Source organism: Stigmatopora argus, chromosome 2, assembly GCF_051989625.1.
Source record: "Stigmatopora argus isolate UIUO_Sarg chromosome 2, RoL_Sarg_1.0, whole genome shotgun sequence".
NCBI lineage: Eukaryota > Metazoa > Chordata > Actinopteri > Syngnathiformes > Syngnathidae > Stigmatopora > Stigmatopora argus.
Window position 1 is genome coordinate 8,951,133 of NC_135388.1, and position 20,920 is coordinate 8,972,052.

General features: G+C 37.2%; 1 protein-coding gene across 6 annotated transcripts; it reads right to left on the bottom strand.

Moving 5' to 3' along the window:
• Positions 1-1,425: 1,425 nt before the first annotated feature.
• rufy2 (RUN and FYVE domain containing 2) lies at positions 1,426-20,906 on the bottom strand. Of its 6 annotated transcripts, none has more exons than XM_077624518.1 (21): positions 20,701-20,906; positions 19,796-19,930; positions 17,045-17,218; positions 16,855-16,972; positions 16,390-16,491; positions 16,162-16,285; positions 15,070-15,134; positions 14,931-14,996; positions 14,793-14,862; positions 14,601-14,702; positions 13,764-13,880; positions 13,578-13,670; positions 13,412-13,486; positions 13,215-13,312; positions 3,882-4,001; positions 3,633-3,762; positions 2,764-2,858; positions 2,572-2,620; positions 2,426-2,506; positions 2,183-2,352; positions 1,426-2,101 (listed from the first exon to the last, which is right to left on the bottom strand). In XM_077624518.1, the coding sequence occupies exons 2-20, from the start codon at positions 19,869-19,871 to the stop codon at positions 2,209-2,211; spliced, it is 1,899 nt and encodes a 632-aa protein (XP_077480644.1). In that variant the 5' UTR covers positions 19,872-19,930; positions 20,701-20,906; the 3' UTR covers positions 1,426-2,101; positions 2,183-2,208. The 6 variants fall into 6 exon arrangements, 5 of the variants coding, with proteins under 5 accessions (XP_077480644.1, XP_077480652.1, XP_077480639.1 ...); XM_077624526.1 differs by lacking the exon at positions 20,701-20,906 and adding an exon at positions 20,076-20,234; XM_077624513.1 differs by lacking the exons at positions 19,796-19,930; positions 20,701-20,906 and adding an exon at positions 18,074-18,751 and having other exon boundaries at positions 2,179-2,352.
• Positions 20,907-20,920: the final 14 nt, after the last annotated feature.

Here is a 20,920-nt window from a genome sequence, read left to right on the forward strand (position 1 = left end):
AGTTTAAAAAAAATCCAGTAGGTCACAAAGTGGCACTTATCTGATTTAGCAAACTTTGTGATTGAGTCATTAATCCTTTCTTCTTTACAGTCGCAGTAGGGAAGTGAAAGTGTCCTTTTGTTATGTTACGAATGGCCACTTTAGGGCACCGATGGATTAGATCACAATGGCAGCGACATTCAATGGATGAGTGTACTCATCACCTGGATTTTTAATCATCTCTGTGTCGTTTCGACATCATTGGCTAAATCATTTTTGACTTGTTTTCCAAAAAAATAATGTGCAGTCTTATCCAAGTCTTAGGATTTCACCAAAGACTAAATGGAGGCTTTAATAAGTACAGACGCTCCCCTACTTACGAACGCAATTGGTTCCGAGCGATTGTTAATAAGTTGAATTTGTTTGTAAGTTGATTCAGTGCTATATTTTGTATTATAATTTATGTTTAAGGCTGATATAAGTATATTGAAGTCACTGTGGTCCAGTGGCAAAGACAATGGGTCAGAAATTCAGGTGGACTCAAGTTCAAATCAGGAATGAGTTCAATTCCACTCTTTGCAATTCTCAAATTGTTTATTGAGGTAATGAAAAGGATAGATATAACTTCCAATCACATCATTTCAGAAGTCACTGTGGTCCAGTGGCAAAGACAATGGGTCAGAACTTCAGGTGGACTCAAGTTCAAATCAGGAATGAGTTCAATTCCACTCTTTGCAATTCTCAAATTGTTTATTTAGATAATGAAAAGAATAAATATAACTTCCAATCATGTATAGGCGGGCCGCCTCGTGGTGTAGTGGGTAAGTCACCTGCCTGCGACGTGGGTGTCGAGGGTTCACGTCCCGGTGTCGCCAGTCAACGACTGTATGGTGTCGGCAGTCGGCCGAAGGCCGACTGTCGAACACCACCAGGAACCCCCCCCTCCCAACTGTCTTCCGGTCAGCCGAAGGCTGACCGGAAATATTGTTTTGCTGAAAAAAATGACTAAGTCTTTATTTGAATGAAAAAAGGATTACCCATTTACTGAACTACTAGTGTAGTGATTAGTCAAACGAGAGCGGGATTCGAACCCCATCTCCCACATGGCGGTCAAATCCACTAACTTGAGGGCTGTCTGACCCATTGTCTTTGCCACTGGACCACAGTGACTTCTGAAATGAGATGATTGGAAGTTATATTTATCATTTTCATCACCTCAATAAACAATTTGAGATTTGCAAAGAGTGGACTTGAACTCACTCCAGATTTGAACTTGTGTCCAACTTCAATTTCAACCCATTGTTCTTGCCACTGGACCACAGTGTCTTCTGAAATGATGTGATTGGAAGTTATATTTATCCTTTTCATTACCTCAATAAACAATTTGAGAATTGCAAAGAGTGGAATCAAACTCACTTCTGATTTGAACTGGAGTCCACCTGAAGTTCTGACCCATTGTCTTTGCCACTGCACCACAGTAAAGTTGGAAGTTGTACTACAGTATTCCCTAATTTTTCACGTTTCCTGGCAAAAGTCGGGGGGACTACAGCCGAAATATTTTTCACAGTATTCCCCCGTTTTTTTGCGGATTCTGATACTTGGTGGTTTTTGCGGGTCACAGTGAAAGTCGAGACGACTGCGGGTTATCGGGTTTATGCATTAGCATACAATAGACAATCTTTCCTCACATAGGGTTTTTTCTTACTCCACTTAAGTACAAAATTCAATTGGAGGCAGAATGTGCATTTTTATAAACACACTTCAACCCAAATACTAGAATTACTGTGTAAATATATTATTTATCACCCATTTTAGGATCGGAGCTTGTACTTTAATGATTGTTTTTTTTTTCTTTCCGGCTATACTCTAGAATTCCTCCCACGCGCCAAAATCATGCATCTTAAAGGGTTGACCCGTCGTCTATGGCTAGATAAATAAATATATCCGGACATTTCTATTTTGTACCACAGAGAATAATTCCTCTGGCTCACCTTCAGTCAGGTGTCTTTTTTTCGTCTTCAGTCAATGATTGGATGTTTAGCCCCACATTTGCGTTGAATACGCCACTGGAAACACGTGCAGAAGGCGCGCTTCGAATCCTGCACCGTCAAAGCGGAGGGCGCTATTTCAAGAAAAAAAAGGTATTGTCACCTTCCCACGTGCAACCGGTGAGGAGCCACGTTAAAGAGACAGACGGACAGACCTTGCTGACGAGATGCCGTGAGCGACTCAGGCGGGATTGGACGAGCATCTCTGCAGGAGGAGCGCGTGGCAGGTGTCGCACACCCGCACCGGTTTGGGCGAGGCGGGCAGGGGGAGCTCGTTGTCCGAGCAGCTATTGCAGAAGATCTCGCCGCAGTTCCTGCAGTGATGCTGGACGCACGCACGCACGCGTGAGCACAATTTAGGCGAGCTGAAGGCGAAAAGTGCCTGGTGACCCACTCACTTTGCGTCTGGAGATGGAGAAGTCCTTCTCGCACAGTTTGCAGTGGCGGGCTTCCTTGTCCTTTAACCACACCTGCCCACCCTGAAACGAGAGTCGCCCACGCCCAACGTAACCGAGTCCAATTGAATGCGACGCCAAAGTTTTACCTGAAGAGCTTTGTTGGCTTCTTTTATGTCCTCGATCTTCATTTTGGATCTGCACGACAAAATGTTGTCCAAAGTGAAGCAAAATGAAAGTATTGCCCCCGCCATTGACAACAAGGGACATCCAAAGCATTTCAAAGCAGGACTGGCTACGACAGCATTGGAGGTCCAAAAGTGAGATGAATACACACTTACTCGCTAAGTTTGGAGCCCAGTTCCTCTAGAGCTTGTTCCTGGTCTTCACAGATGCTCTTCAGCTGGAAGTTCTCATCTTGAAGGCGATGGAACTCCTGGAGTGGAAAAAAATAAATAAACGTAGATGGCACATAATTCAGGCACGCTCACTTTTTGGGGTAAAGCAACATGATGGCTTTTCCTCGTTAGGATTATGGATGAGATCAAGATAATCCTAGTTGACTAGAGCAAGACTATGCCTACATACAAATGATCTGAATAACATAGTACAATAATGTGCCCTATATGTATTCTTTTTTTCGCAGCACATATTTTTATCAATTTGAGGACATTTCCTCCTTCACCAGTGGTTATAGAAAATATTTTTAAAAATTTAAATCAATGAGATTTAGTTTATTTCAATGAGGGGTGGAAAAAAAATAGCATTGCGTAAGTTTGTTTTTTTTCTCCTGATTTTAAGGCTTTTTTTCCTGATTGCTTATACAAAATTTCAAGTACTTTCTAAATCAATTGACCTGTTTCCTTCTTGGAAACAATCATTTGCCTCTATTTTGAACAATTTTGAGGGCAGTTAAGTTAATCTATATAATAACATTCACCGTATTAATTTATCATAGAGTTCTCAAAATAAATGAAAATCTTAAATTAGCATGACTAAAAGGAACGCACATTTTTTCAATAAACTCAGATAGACAAAGTAGTATGTACGTCTAACTATGATGACGAGAGAATAAAAATGCATCTTCCTGTGTATGTGGGTTGATGACGTGATAACATTTTAGCAAGTTGATGTTTTATAAAGTATGTGCTCAGTGAAACTTGGGTAGACACATGAATGTGGGTGGGTTTTTCTCGGATGATCTCCTTACCATCTTCAGACCGTTGATTTGCAGCGCCTGCGTCCTGAGCTGAGCCACCGTTTCTCTCTCCCGGTGGAGATCGTTCTGAAGCGTTCGCCTCCACTCTCGCTCGATCTTCAGGTCCGTCTCCAACTGCAATCTGGCAGCCAAACGAAGGCATGTCGGTTGGATGGCCAACACAAAAAAAGAAAAAGGAACGCCCCCCAGCGAGCGCCGACATTAGCATCGAGCGACGTTCAGCAAATCGGCCGGGCTTACAGTTGTTTCTCCCTGAGGTCTATCTGCCGCTGCAGGCTGTCGGCCTTGTTGGCAAAGTCCACCTTGAAGCGCCGGGTGCCCTCCTCCGCCGTGGTGCGGTGACTCTCGGCCTCCTGCAATCTGTGCCATTACAACCAGCGACAAACTCAGGACCGTGGAGAGGAAAAAAAACTGGCGTGGGAAAGGGCAAGGGAGGGCCGAGGAGAACACAAGCAGGATGAGGTGAAAGGTCAAAACTTAAAAAGGTGGTCAAAATGGCGGGGCGGGGGCGGGCTTCCGGCACAAACGCGGCCAACGAGTTTTCCAAACATCAAATTTTATTGTGGGAAAAGAAATTGTACAAATTCCTCCACGGGTCGCTTTCTATGTCCCAATCTACCACGACAGTCAACAAATAATATTGGACGTTTCCAGTTATGTAACCATTGGGCATTTTACAATAGCGTCAACGAGTGAAGTGACCCACCTGATCCAGCAGATGGAGCTTTAGTGAAAAAAACTATTTTTGAATGTTACATTTTCAATGGTGATCAGGGCTTTTCATTTTCTAACAAAGGTGAGTGGATGTTTTTTTTCCGCTATTTTACGGATTATACATCACACGAGTGCGACTTGTATTTATCTATTTATTTATTTTTCTCTAAGACCACCGATAGCCTGTTGTTGTTTTTAAAGATATAATTGTCCAAAAAGTGTTGTTAACAGATGATTATTCAGCCTATTCTGCATTTTACTAATATTACTTTAACATATGTTTGTTCTTAGTTTCCGACCCCAAAAAATGCGACTTATACCCGGGTGTGACTTATAGTCCGACATATACGGTAGTTTCAGAGATGAACTGCAAACTAGCACATTTCACATGTCTTCCATTTTGTTTTAATAAAACATGGAAGTACAATCTATTTTTATTTCAATTGTGGAAAGACGGACGGATGACCAAAAAAATGTTCTAAAATTATAGTATTCAAACACTGAAAAGCCTAACTCAACAGGATAGGAAAAAATGTATTAATTCAAGATACATCAAGAGTAATTTAACAATGTTAAACGAAACAATTTCCCCATTCTTACTTTGTCCACTTTTCTTCTTCTTATACAACCGTGTTTTCAGTTAAACCGCCAGCTAAAGTGGAACATTCTCCATTTTTAGTTTATAGCACACTTCGTTCGTTACTTAAAAAATGTCTCTTTCTCATGTGACTACAATTGTGTTGAGGTTAAATGCACAACTACCGGTAATAATAGTAACTTCAATTGTATAGCGAGGAAGTTATATTTGTCTATGTATATTTTATATTAGTGTGTTGTTATTGCTCTTGGATGTTCTGTAAACGTTAGTGTGTTTCAACTTCAAAATGACAATCTTTCTAGTAAGTCTGAATGTAAAGTGTCAACGTGTGTGTGTGTGTGTGTCAAACAATTGAGTTAATCTTACATACCCTGACAGCTTCTTTCTAATATCTTCAACAGGTTAAAAGGTTGCAGGACAATAAGAGAAAAGATAATATTATGATGCTGATCATCACTTATGAAAATCCAACTATTCTGCCAAAGGTAATGTTTCTCCAAAACGCGCACAAGCCACAAAAAACATGTGGAAAGGGAGAAAATAAGATAAATAAAGCTGCGTTAATCTGTCCCCGTGCGAATGTATTTGCGCTCAGAAGGAAATGTCCTTGACGAGCTTGTACTGGTGCTCGGTGTCCGTGCTGGCGCATTTGACAAACGACATGGCCAGAGTTCTGGTCTGACTTAACAGATCTTTATCGCTGCACGCAAGAGGAACCCATCGCAAAGCAAGGTGGCAAAAAAATAAAAAATCAAGAAATGGATGATGTCACCACATAAAAGAGATGAACAGGTGGAGAGGAAGGACAAAAAAAGTGAGGAAAAAAAGATCAGAAAGAAAAGGAAGGAAGAAAGGATGTCAATACAACAGTATGCTAATTGGGCAGGAAGTGTCAGAAGTCACCAGCCGGACAAAAAACGGACATTTTCCATGTCAGAATTGTACATTGTAGTTCTGTTTCACTGGATGAGTATAGTGAAGAGAAGCGGGAAAATTGTTACAATCAAAGTACGGTTGCATCGATGCATTCCATTGAAGGGAAACTTTATCTGGAGATCGGCGAAAAGTATAATTAACTGTAGCAGGGCAGAGAAAAACTTTCACACAAAGACGTACACGTAAATTGATGTTTGGTTGGGGGGAAGAGAGGGGCACACTGATGCCGTGAGGGGGGCTAGCTTGTGACTAGAACTAAAATTGCCATGCGTGGAAGAATTTGCAAAAATACCTGCGCTGATTTCTCCCTCTTTAATTGTCGTTGCGGTTTGACGTGGAGTAGAATTAAACCGTGGAGTGGCTGGTTGTATTTTTTGATTACTGCTTTAAGCACATGGATCAGAATAATGTTTTGTCCAAACGCACCCTACCTAACATAAAATACGAGATGATTAAGTGATCGGCAAAGAGTTTATCGGCATTTTTTGGTGTGAATACTTCAATCAGAAAAGTGAAGGCTCATTTTTCAAGAATTTCAAAGCTAAAATTTCCTCTGCTTCTAAAAAGACTAATATCACTAGGGCAAATTATTGCATCAACGAGTTTTTAAAATTTACTGAGTGCCCCTAGATTTAATGGTTAGAATGGTTCACACAACTGACTTTGATTTGGGCAGTTTGGGATCGACTCGTGTGTCAGGGAAAAACGGCTTACTATATAGTCATTTTTTTTGTCAAAAACAGCCTTACTATACATGGTCGTTTTTTAGGTTAAAAAAAAGCCTTACTATAAGTGGTCATTTTTTAAGAAAAAAAAAACCTTACTATACATGGTCATTTTTCAGGTTAAAAAAAGCCTTGCTTTTGGTCATTTTTGGGGGGTAAATAAAAGCCTTACTATACATGGTCGTTTTAAGTTTTAAAAAAGCCTTACTATACATTGTCGTTTTTAAAGTAAAAAAAGCCTTACCGTACATGGTCATTTTTTTCAGTAAAAAGAGCCTTAATATACATGTTTTTTCTTCGATTTTCTATGTGTTTGATTGTTTGTTGTTGCGTCCATAGACTCAGCGAGTGGTGCAACTAGGTGCTGAACGTCTCCAGAAACGTGGATCTCACCCTGGACTTCAGACAGAACAAACCCGCTCCGCTCTGCTGACCTCACTTGGACTACTTATTTATTTCCTATTTCTTATTTATTGATAATTTAGTGATTATTTATGTCTACTATATATTGATTTTCTATGTGTCTGCTTGTTTATTGTTGCGTCCATAGACTCAGACTGCGACTTGGTGCTCAAGGTCTACAAAAACCATAGAACTTCACTCTGCTGACGTCACTTGGACTACTTATATATTCATTTCTTACGCATTAGTCATTTATTTGTCTGTCTGTTGTTATTTGTGCACTGTGTTGAAAGCTTTAAATCTCATTATACTTGTATGATAATAAAAGTATTCAATTCAAATTTTTAAAGTAAAAAAAGCCTTACTGTACGTGGTCATTTCTTTTTATGAATAAAAGCCTTACTATATATATAGTCATTTTTTTAAGTAACAAAAAAAGCCTTACTATACATAGTCATTTAAAAAAAATAAAAATGTCTTCCTATACATGGTCCTTTTTTTAAAAGAAAAAAGCATGACCATACATGGTCGTTTTTTTAAGAAAAAAACCTTACTATACATGGTCTTTTTTTAATGAAAAAAAGCCTTACTATACATGGTCGTTTTTTAAAGGAAAAAAAGCCTTACTATACATGGTCGTTTTTTTTAAGAAAAAGCCTTACTATACATGGTCGTTTTTTTAAGAAAAAAGCCATACTATACATGGTCGTTTTTTAAAGAAAAAAGCCTTACTATATATACATGGTCGTTTTTTTAAAGAAAAAAGCCTTACTATACATGGTCTTTTTTTAATGAAAAAAAGCCTTACTATACATGGTCGTTTTTTTAAGGAAAAAAAGCCTTACTATACATGGTCGTTTTTTAAAGAAAAAGCCTTACTATACATGGTCGTTTTTTTTTTAAGAAAAAGCCTTACTATATGTGGTCGTTTAAGAAAAAAGCCATACTATACATGGTCGTTTTTTAAAGAAAAAAGCCTTACTATATATACATGTTCGTTTTTTTTTAAGAAAAAAGCCTTACTATACGTGGTCGTTTTTTTAAAGAAAAAAGCCATACTATACATGGTCGTTTTTTTAAAAGAAAAAAGCCTTACTATATATACATCATCGTTTTTTTAAAGAAAAAAGCCTTACTATACATGGTCGTTTTTTAAAGAAAAAAGCCATACTACACATGGTCGTTTTTTAAAGAAAAAAGCCTTACTATACATGGTCGTTTTTTTTAAGAAAAAGCCTTACTATACATGGTCGTTTTTTTAAGAAAAAGCCTTACTATACGTGGTTGTTTTTTTAAGAAAAAAAGCCATACTATACATGGTCGTTTTTTAAAGAAAAAAGCCTTACTATATATACATGGTCGTTTTTTTAAAGAAAAAAGCCTTACTATACATGGTCTTTTTTTAATGAAAAAAAGCCTTACTATACATGGTCGTTTTTTTAAGGAAAAAAAGCCTTACTATACATGGTCGTTTTTTAAAGAAAAAGCCTTACTATACATGGTCGTTTTTTTTAAGAAAAAGCCTTACTATACATGGTCGTTTTTTTAAAAGAAAAAAGCCTTACTATATATACATCATCGTTTTTTTAAAGAAAAAAGCCTTACTATACATGGTCGTTTTTTAAAGAAAAAAGCCATACTACACATGGTCGTTTTTTAAAGAAAAAAGCCTTACTATACATGGTCGTTTTTTTAAAAAGAAAAAAGCCTTACTATACATGGTCGTTTTTTTCAAGAAAAAAGCCTTACTATACATGGTCATTTTTTAAAGTAAAAAAGCCATACTACACATGGTCGTTTTTTAAGGGAAAAAAGCCTTACTATACATAGTCATTTAAAAAAAATAAAAATGTCTTCCTATACATGGTCGTCTTTTTAAGGAAAAAAAAGCCTTACTATACATGGTCATTTTTTTAAGAAAAAGCCTTACTATACACGGTCGTTTTTTTTAAGAAAAAGCCTTACTATATGTGGTCGTTTTTTAAGAAAAAAAACATACTATACATGGTCGTTTTTTAAAGAAAAAAGCCTTACTATATATACATGGTCGTTTTTTTTAAGAAAAAAGCCTTACTATACATGGTCTTTTTTTAATGAAAAAAAGCCTTACTATACTATGTCGTTTTTTTAAGGAAAAAAAGCCTTACTATACATGGTCGTTTTTTTAAGAAAAAAGCCTTACTATATGTGGTCGTTTTTTTAAAGAAAAAAGCCATACTATACATGGTCGTTTTTTTAAAGAAAAAAGCCTTACTATATATACATGGTCGTTTTTAAAAGAAAAAAGCCTTACTATATATACATGGTCGTTTTTTAAAGAAAAAAAGCCTTACTATATATACATGGTCGTTTTTTAAAGAAAAAAGCCTTACTATACATGGTCGTTTTTTAAGGGAAAAAAGCCTTACTATACATGGTCGTTTTTTTTAAAAGAAAAAAGCCTTACTATACACATGGTCGTTTTTTCAAGAAAAAAGCCTTACTATACATGGTCATTTTTTAAAGTAAAAAAGCCATACTACACATGGTCGTTTTTTAAGGGAAAAAAGCCTTACTATACATGGTCGTTTTTTAAGGGAAAAAAGCCTTACTATACATGGTCGTTTTTTTTTTTAAAGAAAAAAGCCTTACTATACATGGTCGTTTTTTTTTTTTTAAGAAAAAAGCCTTACTACACATGGTCGTTTTTTTTAAAGAAAAAAGCCTTACTATACATGGTCGTTTTTTAAGGGAAAAAAGCCTTACTATACATGGTCGTTTTTTAAGGGAAAAAAGCCTTACTATACATGGTCGTTTTTTTTTTTAAAGAAAAAAGCCTTACTATACATGGTCATTTTTTAAAGTAAAAAAGCCATACTACACATGGTCGTTTTTTAAGGGAAAAAAGCCTTACTATACATAGTCATTTAAAAAAAATAAAAATGTCTTCCTATACATGGTCGTTTTTTTAAGGAAAAAAAGCCTTACTATACATGGTCATTTTTTTAAGAAAAAGCCTTACTATACATGGTCGTTTTTTTTAAGAAAAAGCCTTACTATATGTGGTCGTTTTTTAAGAAAAAAGCCATACTATACATGGTCGTTTTTTAAAGAAAAAAGCCTTACTATATATACATGGTCATTTTTTAAAGAAAAAAGCCTTACTATACATGGTCATTTTTTAAGGGAAAAAAGCCTTAATATACATGGTCGTTTTTTTAAGGGAAAAAAGCCTTACTATACATGGTCGTTTTTAAAGGGAAAAAAGCCTTACTATACATGGTCGTTTTTTTTAAAAGAAAAAAGCCATATTATACATGGTCGTTTTTTAAGGGAAAAAAGCCTTACTATACATGGTCATTTTTTAAAGTAAAAAAGCCATACTACACATGGTCGTTTTTTTAAAGAAAAAAGCCTTACTATACATGGTCGTTTTTTAAGGGAAAAAAGCCTTACTATACATGGTCGTTTTTTTTAAAAGAAAAAAGCCTTACTATACATGGTCGTTTTTTCAAGAAAAAAGCCTTACTATACATGGTCATTTTTTAAAGTAAAAAAGCCATACTACACATGGTCGTTTTTTAAGGGAAAAAAGCCTTACTATACATGGTCGTTTTTTTTTTTAAAGAAAAAAGCCTTACTATACATGGTCGTTTTTTCAAGAAAAAAGCCTTACTATAAATGGTCGTTTTTTAAAGAAAAAAGCCATACTACACATGGTCGTTTTTTAAAGAAAAAAGCCTTACTATACATGGTCGTTTAAGGGAAAAAAGCCTTACTATACATGGTCGTTTTTTAAAGTAAAAAAGCCATACTACACATGGTCGTTTTTTAAGGGAAAAAAGCCTTACTATACATAGTCATTTAAAAAAAATAAAAATGTCTTCCTATACATGGTCGTTTTTTTAAGGAAAAAAAGCCTTACTATACATGGTCATTTTTTTAAGAAAAAGCCTTACTATACATGGTCGTTTTTTTTAAGAAAAAGCCTTACTATATGTGGTCGTTTTTTAAGAAAAAAGCCATACTATACATGGTCGTTTTTTAAAGAAAAAAGCCTTACTATATATACATGGTCATTTTTTAAAGAAAAAAGCCTTACTATACATGGTCATTTTTTAAGGGAAAAAAGCCTTAATATACATGGTCGTTTTTTTAAGGGAAAAAAGCCTTACTATACATGGTCGTTTTTAAAGGGAAAAAAGCCTTACTATACATGGTCGTTTTTTTTAAAAGAAAAAAGCCATATTATACATGGTCGTTTTTTAAGGGAAAAAAGCCTTACTATACATGGTCATTTTTTAAAGTAAAAAAGCCATACTACACATGGTCGTTTTTTTAAAGAAAAAAGCCTTACTATACATGGTCGTTTTTTAAGGGAAAAAAGCCTTACTATACATGGTCGTTTTTTTTAAAAGAAAAAAGCCTTACTATACATGGTCGTTTTTTCAAGAAAAAAGCCTTACTATACATGGTCATTTTTTAAAGTAAAAAAGCCATACTACACATGGTCGTTTTTTAAGGGAAAAAAGCCTTACTATACATGGTCGTTTTTTTTTTTAAAGAAAAAAGCCTTACTATACATGGTCGTTTTTTCAAGAAAAAAGCCTTACTATAAATGGTCGTTTTTTAAAGAAAAAAGCCATACTACACATGGTCGTTTTTTAAAGAAAAAAGCCTTACTATACATGGTCGTTTAAGGGAAAAAAGCCTTACTATACATGGTCGTTTTTTAAAGTAAAAAAGCCATACTACACATGGTCGTTTTTTAAGGGAAAAAAGCCTTACTATACATAGTCATTTAAAAAAAATAAAAATGTCTTCCTATACATGGTCGTTTTTTTAAGGAAAAAAAGCCTTACTATACATGGTCATTTTTTTAAGAAAAAGCCTTACTATACATGGTCGTTTTTTTTAAGAAAAAGCCTTACTATATGTGGTCGTTTTTTAAGAAAAAAGCCATACTATACATGGTCGTTTTTTAAAGAAAAAAGCCTTACTATATATACATGGTCGTTTTTTAAAGAAAAAAGCCTTACTATATATACATGGTCGTTTTTTAAAGAAAAAAGCCTTACTATATATACATGGTCATTTTTTAAAGAAAAAAGCCTTACTATACATGGTCGTTTTTTAAGGGAAAAAAGCCTTAATATACATGGTCGTTTTTTTTTTAAAGAAAAAAGCCATATTATACATGGTCGTTTTTTAAGGGAAAAAAGCCTTACTATACATAGTCGTTTTTTAAGGGAAAAAAGCCTTACTATACATGGTCGTTTTTTTTAAAAGAAAAAAGCCATATTATACATGGTCGTTTTTTTAAGGGAAAAAAGCCTTACTATACATGGTCATTTTTTAAAGTAAAAAAGCCATACTACACATGGTCGTTTTTTAAAGAAAAAAGCCTTACTATACATGGTCGTTTTTTAAGGGGAAAAAAGCCTTACTATACATGGTCGTTTTTTTTTAAGAAAAAAGCCTTACTATACATGGTCGTTTTTTCAAGAAAAAAGCCTTACTATACATGGTCATTTTTTAAAGTAAAAAAGCCTTACTATACATGGTCATTTTTTTTAAATAAAAGCCTTACAATACATTGTCTTTTTTTATAAATAAAAGCCTAACTATACATGGTCTTTTTGGGGTTTTTTAATAAATAAAAGCCTTACTATACATGGTCATTTTTAAAAGAAAAAAGCCTTACTATAAATGGTCATTTTTACGTTAAAAAGCCTCACTATACGTGGTCATTTTTTGGTCAATCAGTGCAAGGAATTTATATATCTTGAATTTGAAAAAAAAAATATATATATATATATATATATATTTCATTTTACACTAAAGTAGTGTTCGGTGAATGCGCATATGAAACTGGTGGTTTTCGGTCGGTCCAACAAGTTTAAGAACCACAGGTTTAGATAAAGAAATTGGTCATCTGTGTGCACAAAGGGATGACAAAACTTGAGACACCTTCAGTTTCAATGGCGCATTGATGAGATTATGACAATGAGTTCGCTCGCGATCTGTTTGCGGATTCTGACCAATAATAATGGGAGAAACCCTGAAACTTGTGATTGGAATAAAGGACAAGATTTTTTTCGCCCCTTCTCCCAGTTGGGACTGTCTAATAACTGGAAAAAATATGTACCGCTGTCTTGGACTATGTGACTTGGATAAGAGACTTGTTTGAATTAAGATGAGACGTCGGGTTTTGCTCACCTCTGCTCCAGCTGCTTCATGGTGGCGGTGATCTGATTGGTTTTCTCCTCGAGGCGACTGATCATGTTGTTTTTCTTCTTCATCTCGTCATCAGATGACTACGAGATGAGAATTCGTGGTTCAGAAACCGTTGGCTAACGTCAGCTAACAGAAGATTTCCATCTTGTTTGCATATATCAAGGTGTGTATCCCAGTACCTGCATCTTCTGATACATCTCCACATTGATGGCTTTGACTTCATCCAGTTGATGTCGGAGACCAATCAGTGTGTCCTATTTTGAAGACGACAACAACAATTGCATAAATGAGCTCAAATGGATTTACCCGTCCTGTATATACTATATTACCGGGCATATTTTGTACCTGTTTTTCGTGAATGTCTTTCTCCAGAAGTTTCATGGCCAACTCCATTTCCTGTTTCATGGACACCTGGACTACAAGTTCGTTCTCCACATCCTGTTCATAAAGCACACAGCGTGCGTACTCAAGCGCCGGCACGCTGCCCAAACGGTGCACAGAGGTGGGGGCAAAACGTGGGCGCACAAAAACCTGTCTGAGCTGACACTCTTCCTTCAGCTGTCTTTGCGCCTCATTGTACATCTCATCCAAACCTTGACGAGACTGTTTGTACGTATCTCGCTCCATGGACACGTCGCCTTGAGACATCTATGTTAAACAAGTAAAAAGAAGTCAATCTCAAAACGTATTTTAGTTGCATTACCATGGGTTCTGTGCAAAGCATCACTTCAGTTTGCAAATGTTTCTGAATCACGACAATAAAAACATCAAACTTGTAAATGGAGAAGACTTCACTGTAATTTTCTTTTAGCGATGAATTACATTTGAGATCACGACATCTGACAAATTGTCTTTGTGGGTTAAAAAAAGGATGTAATTTTGTTAACAAATAAAGGGGAACTATTTCCGAGACTTACTATACATGGTCGTTTTTTAGGTAAAAAAGCCTTACTATATATGGTCATTTTTTAGGTTAAAAAAAAGCCTTACTATACATGGTCATTTTTTAAGAAAAAAAGCCTTACTATACATGGTCATTTTTTAAATTAAAAAAAGCCTTACCATACTTTGTTGTTTTTTAAGAAAAAAAGCCTTACTATACATGGTCATTTTTTAAAGAAAAAAACCTTACTATACATGGTCATTTTTTAAAGAAAAAAAGCCTTACTATACATGGTCGTTTTTTTAAGAAAAAAAAAGCCTTACTATACATGGTCGTTTTTCCGAGACTTGAAGAAATGTTACAAATACTAAAATTAAAAAATGATGACAGACTTCTACACAAAAAAACTATGACCTAATCAAAAGTATCATTAATAATGCAATGCTAGTGACACAGTGTGTGTAATCAAGTGCGTGTGTGTGTACCTCTAAATGCTGTTGTGCCTTAAGAAGAATTACAGTGTTCTCACTCCTAAGTTGCTGGTTCTCTTCCTGCAGTTTGATGATGTTGTTTTTGGCTATAGCTAACTGCACACAGATGGACAGGCACTTATGAAATTTAAGTTGTGTGTTTCGCCGTCCATGCTTACAAGCAAAGATGGCAAAAGTAGCACTCACCTCCTCAACAAGTTTTGAGTTGGACTTTTCCAGAGAGTCCACTCTGCCCTGAAGTCCATGAACAGTAGAACTGGACCCAGCAGTCATAAAGAACACAGAATTATTTTCTCGAACAGCTCGAAAAAAGGAAAGACTTACTTCAGTTGCCGATTCAGCTCTTCCACGTAGTTTTTTTGATCCAAGATGGACGCGATTTGACTGTTCCTGTTGTAGCGTAAACAAATATTCTTGTTGGAAGAGGACGGGATGAAAGGTAAAGCATAACAGGAAAACATACCTCTCTTCACTCCTGTAATCATCAATGTCGTTCTTTAAGTACATGGAGAAGTCAATCACCCCCACCTAAAAGTAGATGACAATTGATGATTTGCTTTTTTTTATTCACTACAAGAGAAGTAACCCAATGAGTGACTGATCAGAGTAGTTGTAAATAAAAGATTCCTGCAAAAATTGAAATATCTGTCAAGAAGTTCTTTAAAGAAAAAAATCAACCCGTAATATTTAAGTACAATGGTAACTCCACTTGAGTGACCTGACTTACAAGTTTCTGAGATACAAGCCCTTTTTTATTTGCCTTGGGGGGCATCTAAAAATATAACACTGGCGACGACGAGTTTTTATAAAAACAAATATGTCGTTGGAATGGATTAATCTCATTTGCATTCATTTTAAATGAAAAAAGAGATTTTAAGTTATGAGTGTGGCCACAAAAAATCCTTAGTATACATGGTCATTTTTTTTAAATAATTAAAAGCCTTACTATACAAGGTTATTTTTAACATTTAAAAAAGCCTTACTATACAAGGTTATTTTTAAATTTAAAAAAGCCTTACTATACATGGTCATTTTTTAATGAATAAAAGCCTTACTTTACAAGGTCTTTTTTTTTATAAATAAAAGCCTTACTATACATGGTCATTTAAAGTAGAATAGCCTTAACATACATGGTCATTTTTACATTAAAAAAGCCGCACTATATATAGTCATTTTTTAATAAATAATAGCCTCACTATACATGGTAATTTTTAATAAATAATAGCCTTACTATACATGGTCATTTTTATAAGTTAAAAAAAATTAAAGTTAAGACACTACAAAGAGAGTTTTATAAAGCTTAGCTTGAAATTGGCATTTTATGGTGAAGTCTCCACCCATAGAACATTAACTGGCACTACCTGTCCACTTGCCTGATGACAAACTGAGAATTCTTACTTCCTAAAATTCCGAGTAAGTAGTTTCACAATTGTGGAGGCGGAGGAAGTACCGTCGGTTTCATTTGCTAGTATAAAAAGAATTCTAAAGATGTGACGATTGGAGAACAGTGGGTGTGGGCCTGAGTGAAGCAGAACTTTTTCAGAGTGGCATTTACCTGAGAGTCCAAGTCTTCACCTTTGACACACAGGTTGGCGTCAATGACGTTGAGGCCGACCAGCAGGCCAACGATCACGGCGCCTTCTTCCTCCAGCATCAGTGCGGAATTCTCGTAGAAATCACTATAGGGAAATGATCATTGGGAAGATATACTCGCGTATAAGAGGAACATTTCCCATAATCATTGTTAAAAGAAGCTGGTTTGCATGGGCGTTGCTTACGATACCTTAGGAGGTCTTTTCTTGTAATAAGAAGCCGCAGATAGTCGGCCAGCCGCTTCTGCATGAGGGCCAGTCGCAACCACGCCCTGGCCCGCCCTAAAGGAGTTCTGAATGAAGGAAAGTCTCTTTTACATGATGGCCTAGAATAAATATTGAAAGAGCTACATGTGGAAATGACAGTGGCCTTTTTTTCAATCTAAATGGATACAGTAACCCTAAACCTTTAAGAAAATGAGGTCCAATAAGGGTGTAAATGGCCAATTTCAAGACAATAAAATATGATTAGTATATTATTATTGTTATTTTTATATTCAATGATTCAGATGATAGAATATATTGCGATATAATAGCGTCTGGACCTTGAGTCTAGCAATAAAAACTTGAAAGATGTATTTTTTTCCACACATATTCAATTGAATTCTGTGGTAAGCTCCACGGGCAATCAACTTTGGATAGTCCCTTATCCTTACTTGAGTCCTGGCAGATCTCGTACAGAGGCTGAAATCTCTCCTGCTTCTGGACACAGTTTTTCCACCAACTCCAAAGGACCCCAAAGAGACTTATTGAATCCCAGGAACGACTTTTTGACTGGAAAAATGGGAGAGTCAATCAGTAACACAACATTAAGTTGAGAAGGTGACACAACGGCAGCCATCTTACCTCGCAGACCATGTTTGAGGCAGTGCTCCATGACAACAAAGAACTGCTGCAGAGGCGGGTAGTCCGAGTCTAACGTTCTTCCAAAGCTCAGCGCCGACTCGATCAGACCCTTAATACTCAGCTTGGCCATGTTGAGCAGGTTGGCTCGCTCCATGGACATGGGATCCCGGAGAGCTGCCAGAAAAAAAAATCAAACACAAAAATCATCAAAACCATGCTACATAACAAAACTTAGGCGGTTGAAAGCAATTGCAAGCCTTATGTTCTTCTAATGACTTCTTAGTCCTCCAGTGTAGCAGAGTATCTGCAGCCTTGCAGCATTCAAAATCAACTATAGGCGTCAAGTTAATTCATGAACCTTATGCTTGATATAGCTATAACACGCAGCGATTTGAACGTACATTCATCGTTGTGCCACTAAACTATTGCGTTAAAGTGTAAACAGAAGAGAATGTTTGTTTCAGAAATCAAGAACCACCTTGTGTGCATTTGAAGCATGCAGCGGTGTAAAACTGGTCCTCAAAGGGCTGCAGTGGGTGCAGGTTTTCATTGCAAATGAACAAGAGGATAGCTTTTGCCAGTATAATCAGTTGATTAAAGTCAGGTGCTACTTATTTTAGAAGACACCTCATTGGTTAAACTGTCGGCACTGGATCGGTTGGAACAAAGACCAGGAACCACTGCGGCCCCGTGCGGAATCGGTTTGACACCCCTGCAAGTTTATGGAGAATTTGTTTCAGATCCCACACATTAAGATATGAATTCAACAGTTTTGATTACACTGTGGAAAAGAAGATCCTGATCTCGACAAAGGTCTTCCAGGGTAAAAAAATCAGAAGTTCATAGAAACCGACAGAGATTGACTGAGATCTGGCAACGGTGGTTTGAATTGATGGCCCTTGATTCCTGTGCAAATGGATTGGACGTCTCGCGCCGTCATTGGCACTGCCACACGATCATGGATTTGGGACGTCTATAGTTGACAAGGGGTCAAAGGCTAGAGAAAATGTACCGATGCAGATACTCTACCTTGAACGTTCCACTCTCCGGACATAGAAGGTCTGTTCTCCGACACTTTAGGCAGGACGTGAATGCTCCCTGAAATGGTTTCGGAGGCTTTCCTGGCTAACGCAAAGATGGGCGCCTGCCACCGTCCATCTCCCCCACCTCCGCATCCGCCCGCCCTCACCAAGGGGACACATTTGTCCCCGACGTTGGATTTCTCCTCCTGTAACCTCAATATGCCGAACACCTGAGATTTATCCTTGCTGCCATCGGCCTCGGAGAGAGCCAAGTCGTGCTCGGCGGCCGATGCCATGTTTAGCTTCTGTCCGCTTGGTCTGTGTCCACCACGCTCGACGCCTACCTAGCTCAGCCGATGAACGCTACCAAAACTGTCCTTTAAACACTTGCAATGGCATCGACTGAACAACCACGGGGGGAGCGCAGATCCCAATTAAGACGAGGAAGCGTGGCGAGCCGCCGCTCGGTGGTGGTTAGAACATGCTTATCGTCCCTACCGCCGACAAAACACAGACGGGTGGCTCCTCGGAGACGCTTTCTATTCCGTACATGGTGTCGCCTTGGAGATGTGTTTTACAACGAGCAGGAGAGAACCGCATTCGGCTTGTGACAGTCTCGTCCGCCTTGCACCCTCTCTGGAGGGGTGGTGTCAACAACACGCCCCTCACGAGGCACACAAAAGGAAGCACGACGTCATCTCTGACACGCTATCGCCCCCTGTTGGCTCTATGTGGTAGCTGCACCACAGCTTGAAAGGGTATTCTTTCAACAAGGAAGAGACAAATATGTTTTTAACCCGTTCTGTGGACAGCTAGCTTTTTTAAAATATTATTCTAAAAATTCATTCATTTTCTGAACCGCTTATCCTCACAAGGGGTGCTGGAGCTTATCCCAGCTAACCATGGGCAGCAGCAGGTGTCCAGCCAATCGCAGGGCACAAGGAGATGTACAACCAATCATAGCTATGGGTGATTTAGAGTGTTCAACCAGCCTACCCTGCATGCTTTTGGGATGTGGGAGGAAACCAGAGTACCCCGAGAAAACCCATGCAAGCCTGTGGCGAACATGCAATCTAAACACAGTGAGGACCCGCCTGGGATCGAACCCTCAACCCCAGAAACTGTGAGGCCCACGCACCAACCAATCAATCACATCAATCTTTTTTTATATTATTATTATTTTAGAATTAGTCATTATTATTATCATATATACGTGTTATTGTGATAATTAAATATTAATACAATGTTAATAATACCCTAAATTCATGAGATTAAAGAATTACAACACTCAAAAATGTTCTTTCTGGGTGGGGGCCCAATAGAAAATAGTTGTGAAGCACTGCCTCAGTTAAAATGGAACTAATTGTGTAAATGTGAACAAATGCTATTGTGTTAAATCTGTGGAAATTCCTGAATTGAATCTTGGCAGACGTGGGGTTACATTGGAAAATATTGTATCGTTACAAAATTGATTTACACGCCTACAAGAATTTGCACTAATGGATATTCTGGAGTTTTCGGTTCACATAGGTTATTGGAATGGTAAGAAATTGAGAAAACATGCAACTTTGCCAATATAAAACCAAAGATGATAAATACAATTCATGTGCTGGATCTAGTTAGGTTGTGTACCTATTTTATGTTGCGGATTGTATACAAAAATATGTTTTTGTGTGTGAGGTGAACAAGTGCAGCTCCAGTGTTGTGTCAGGTAGTAGAAGTGACTTACCTTGGCTGTAGGCTAAGCGCTCCATACTCTCACTGTGAGTGATGCCCCAGCGATGGAGGCTCTGAGGCGAATACATGACCGCTGAGAGCCCCCTTAACGCCGATTCCTGAGTTTGGCAGTAGCTCAAGGCGGTTGCTTGAGGAGAAGAAAAAAAAGTAAAGATTTTATCAGCGGGATGTAAACCCAACATCTGCATTGCCCTACATTCTGGCTTTGTTACACTTTGTTAAGATGTAGATTTGGAAATAAATACCCATGAGAAGACAGGAAGATAGCAAACCTTATGACATGCCCTTATCCTTTCATTTGCATTTTCCACTATGCACTAAACTCTCTCTCTCTCTCCCCCATTGTTCTTCTCTTGCCCTAAAAGCTTATGGCTGACCATGGATCATATGACTGGTTTATTTCCAGATTCTTTCTCACTTTTTGTCCACCCCTCCTGGGAAAAACATGACTCATGATTTAAAGTTGAAGCCTTGTGCTACGTTGTTTTGCATATATATATATATATATATATATATATTTTTTTTAACAGCTTTCTTTGATTATTTATCTTATGTATTTTGTACTTTTGGTCTTGTCGACGCAGAGATGCAGTTATTAGAAGAAGAATAAAACATTTTAAAGTGATTTTTCCAGAAAACTGCATGTCCCTTTTAAATGTATTCGAATGGTCGCTAACTCCAATTGCATGATGGTTTAAGAATGCTGACATTACATTGTCTGTACACTGTAAAAATCTTTTGATTGCAACTATTTTCCCCTTTCCTTGCCTGGTCACAAACTCCATAATCTCTGTCTTCAACCCCCCTTTCCAAGAGCTTCCTGAACGAAGCCCACATGTACATTCCTGGGCAAGTACAATATGAGTGTGGCTCAAGCACCCAATCAAAAATGCTTACATTGCTCAGTGCTCAATCTTTCCTCCAATAAGAACAGGATGCTGTCTCACGACAGTGCCGTATAACATGCCATCTTCTCTGCAGCCCTGCCTAAATATGACTAGAGTTGATAAATACTGGCAAATACCAAAGGATAACGCAAGTATTTGTATTCACACAACATACTAAACAGCTCCGTTGACTCAAAAGGCACCAAAACAAAACATCAAGTCATCATCCC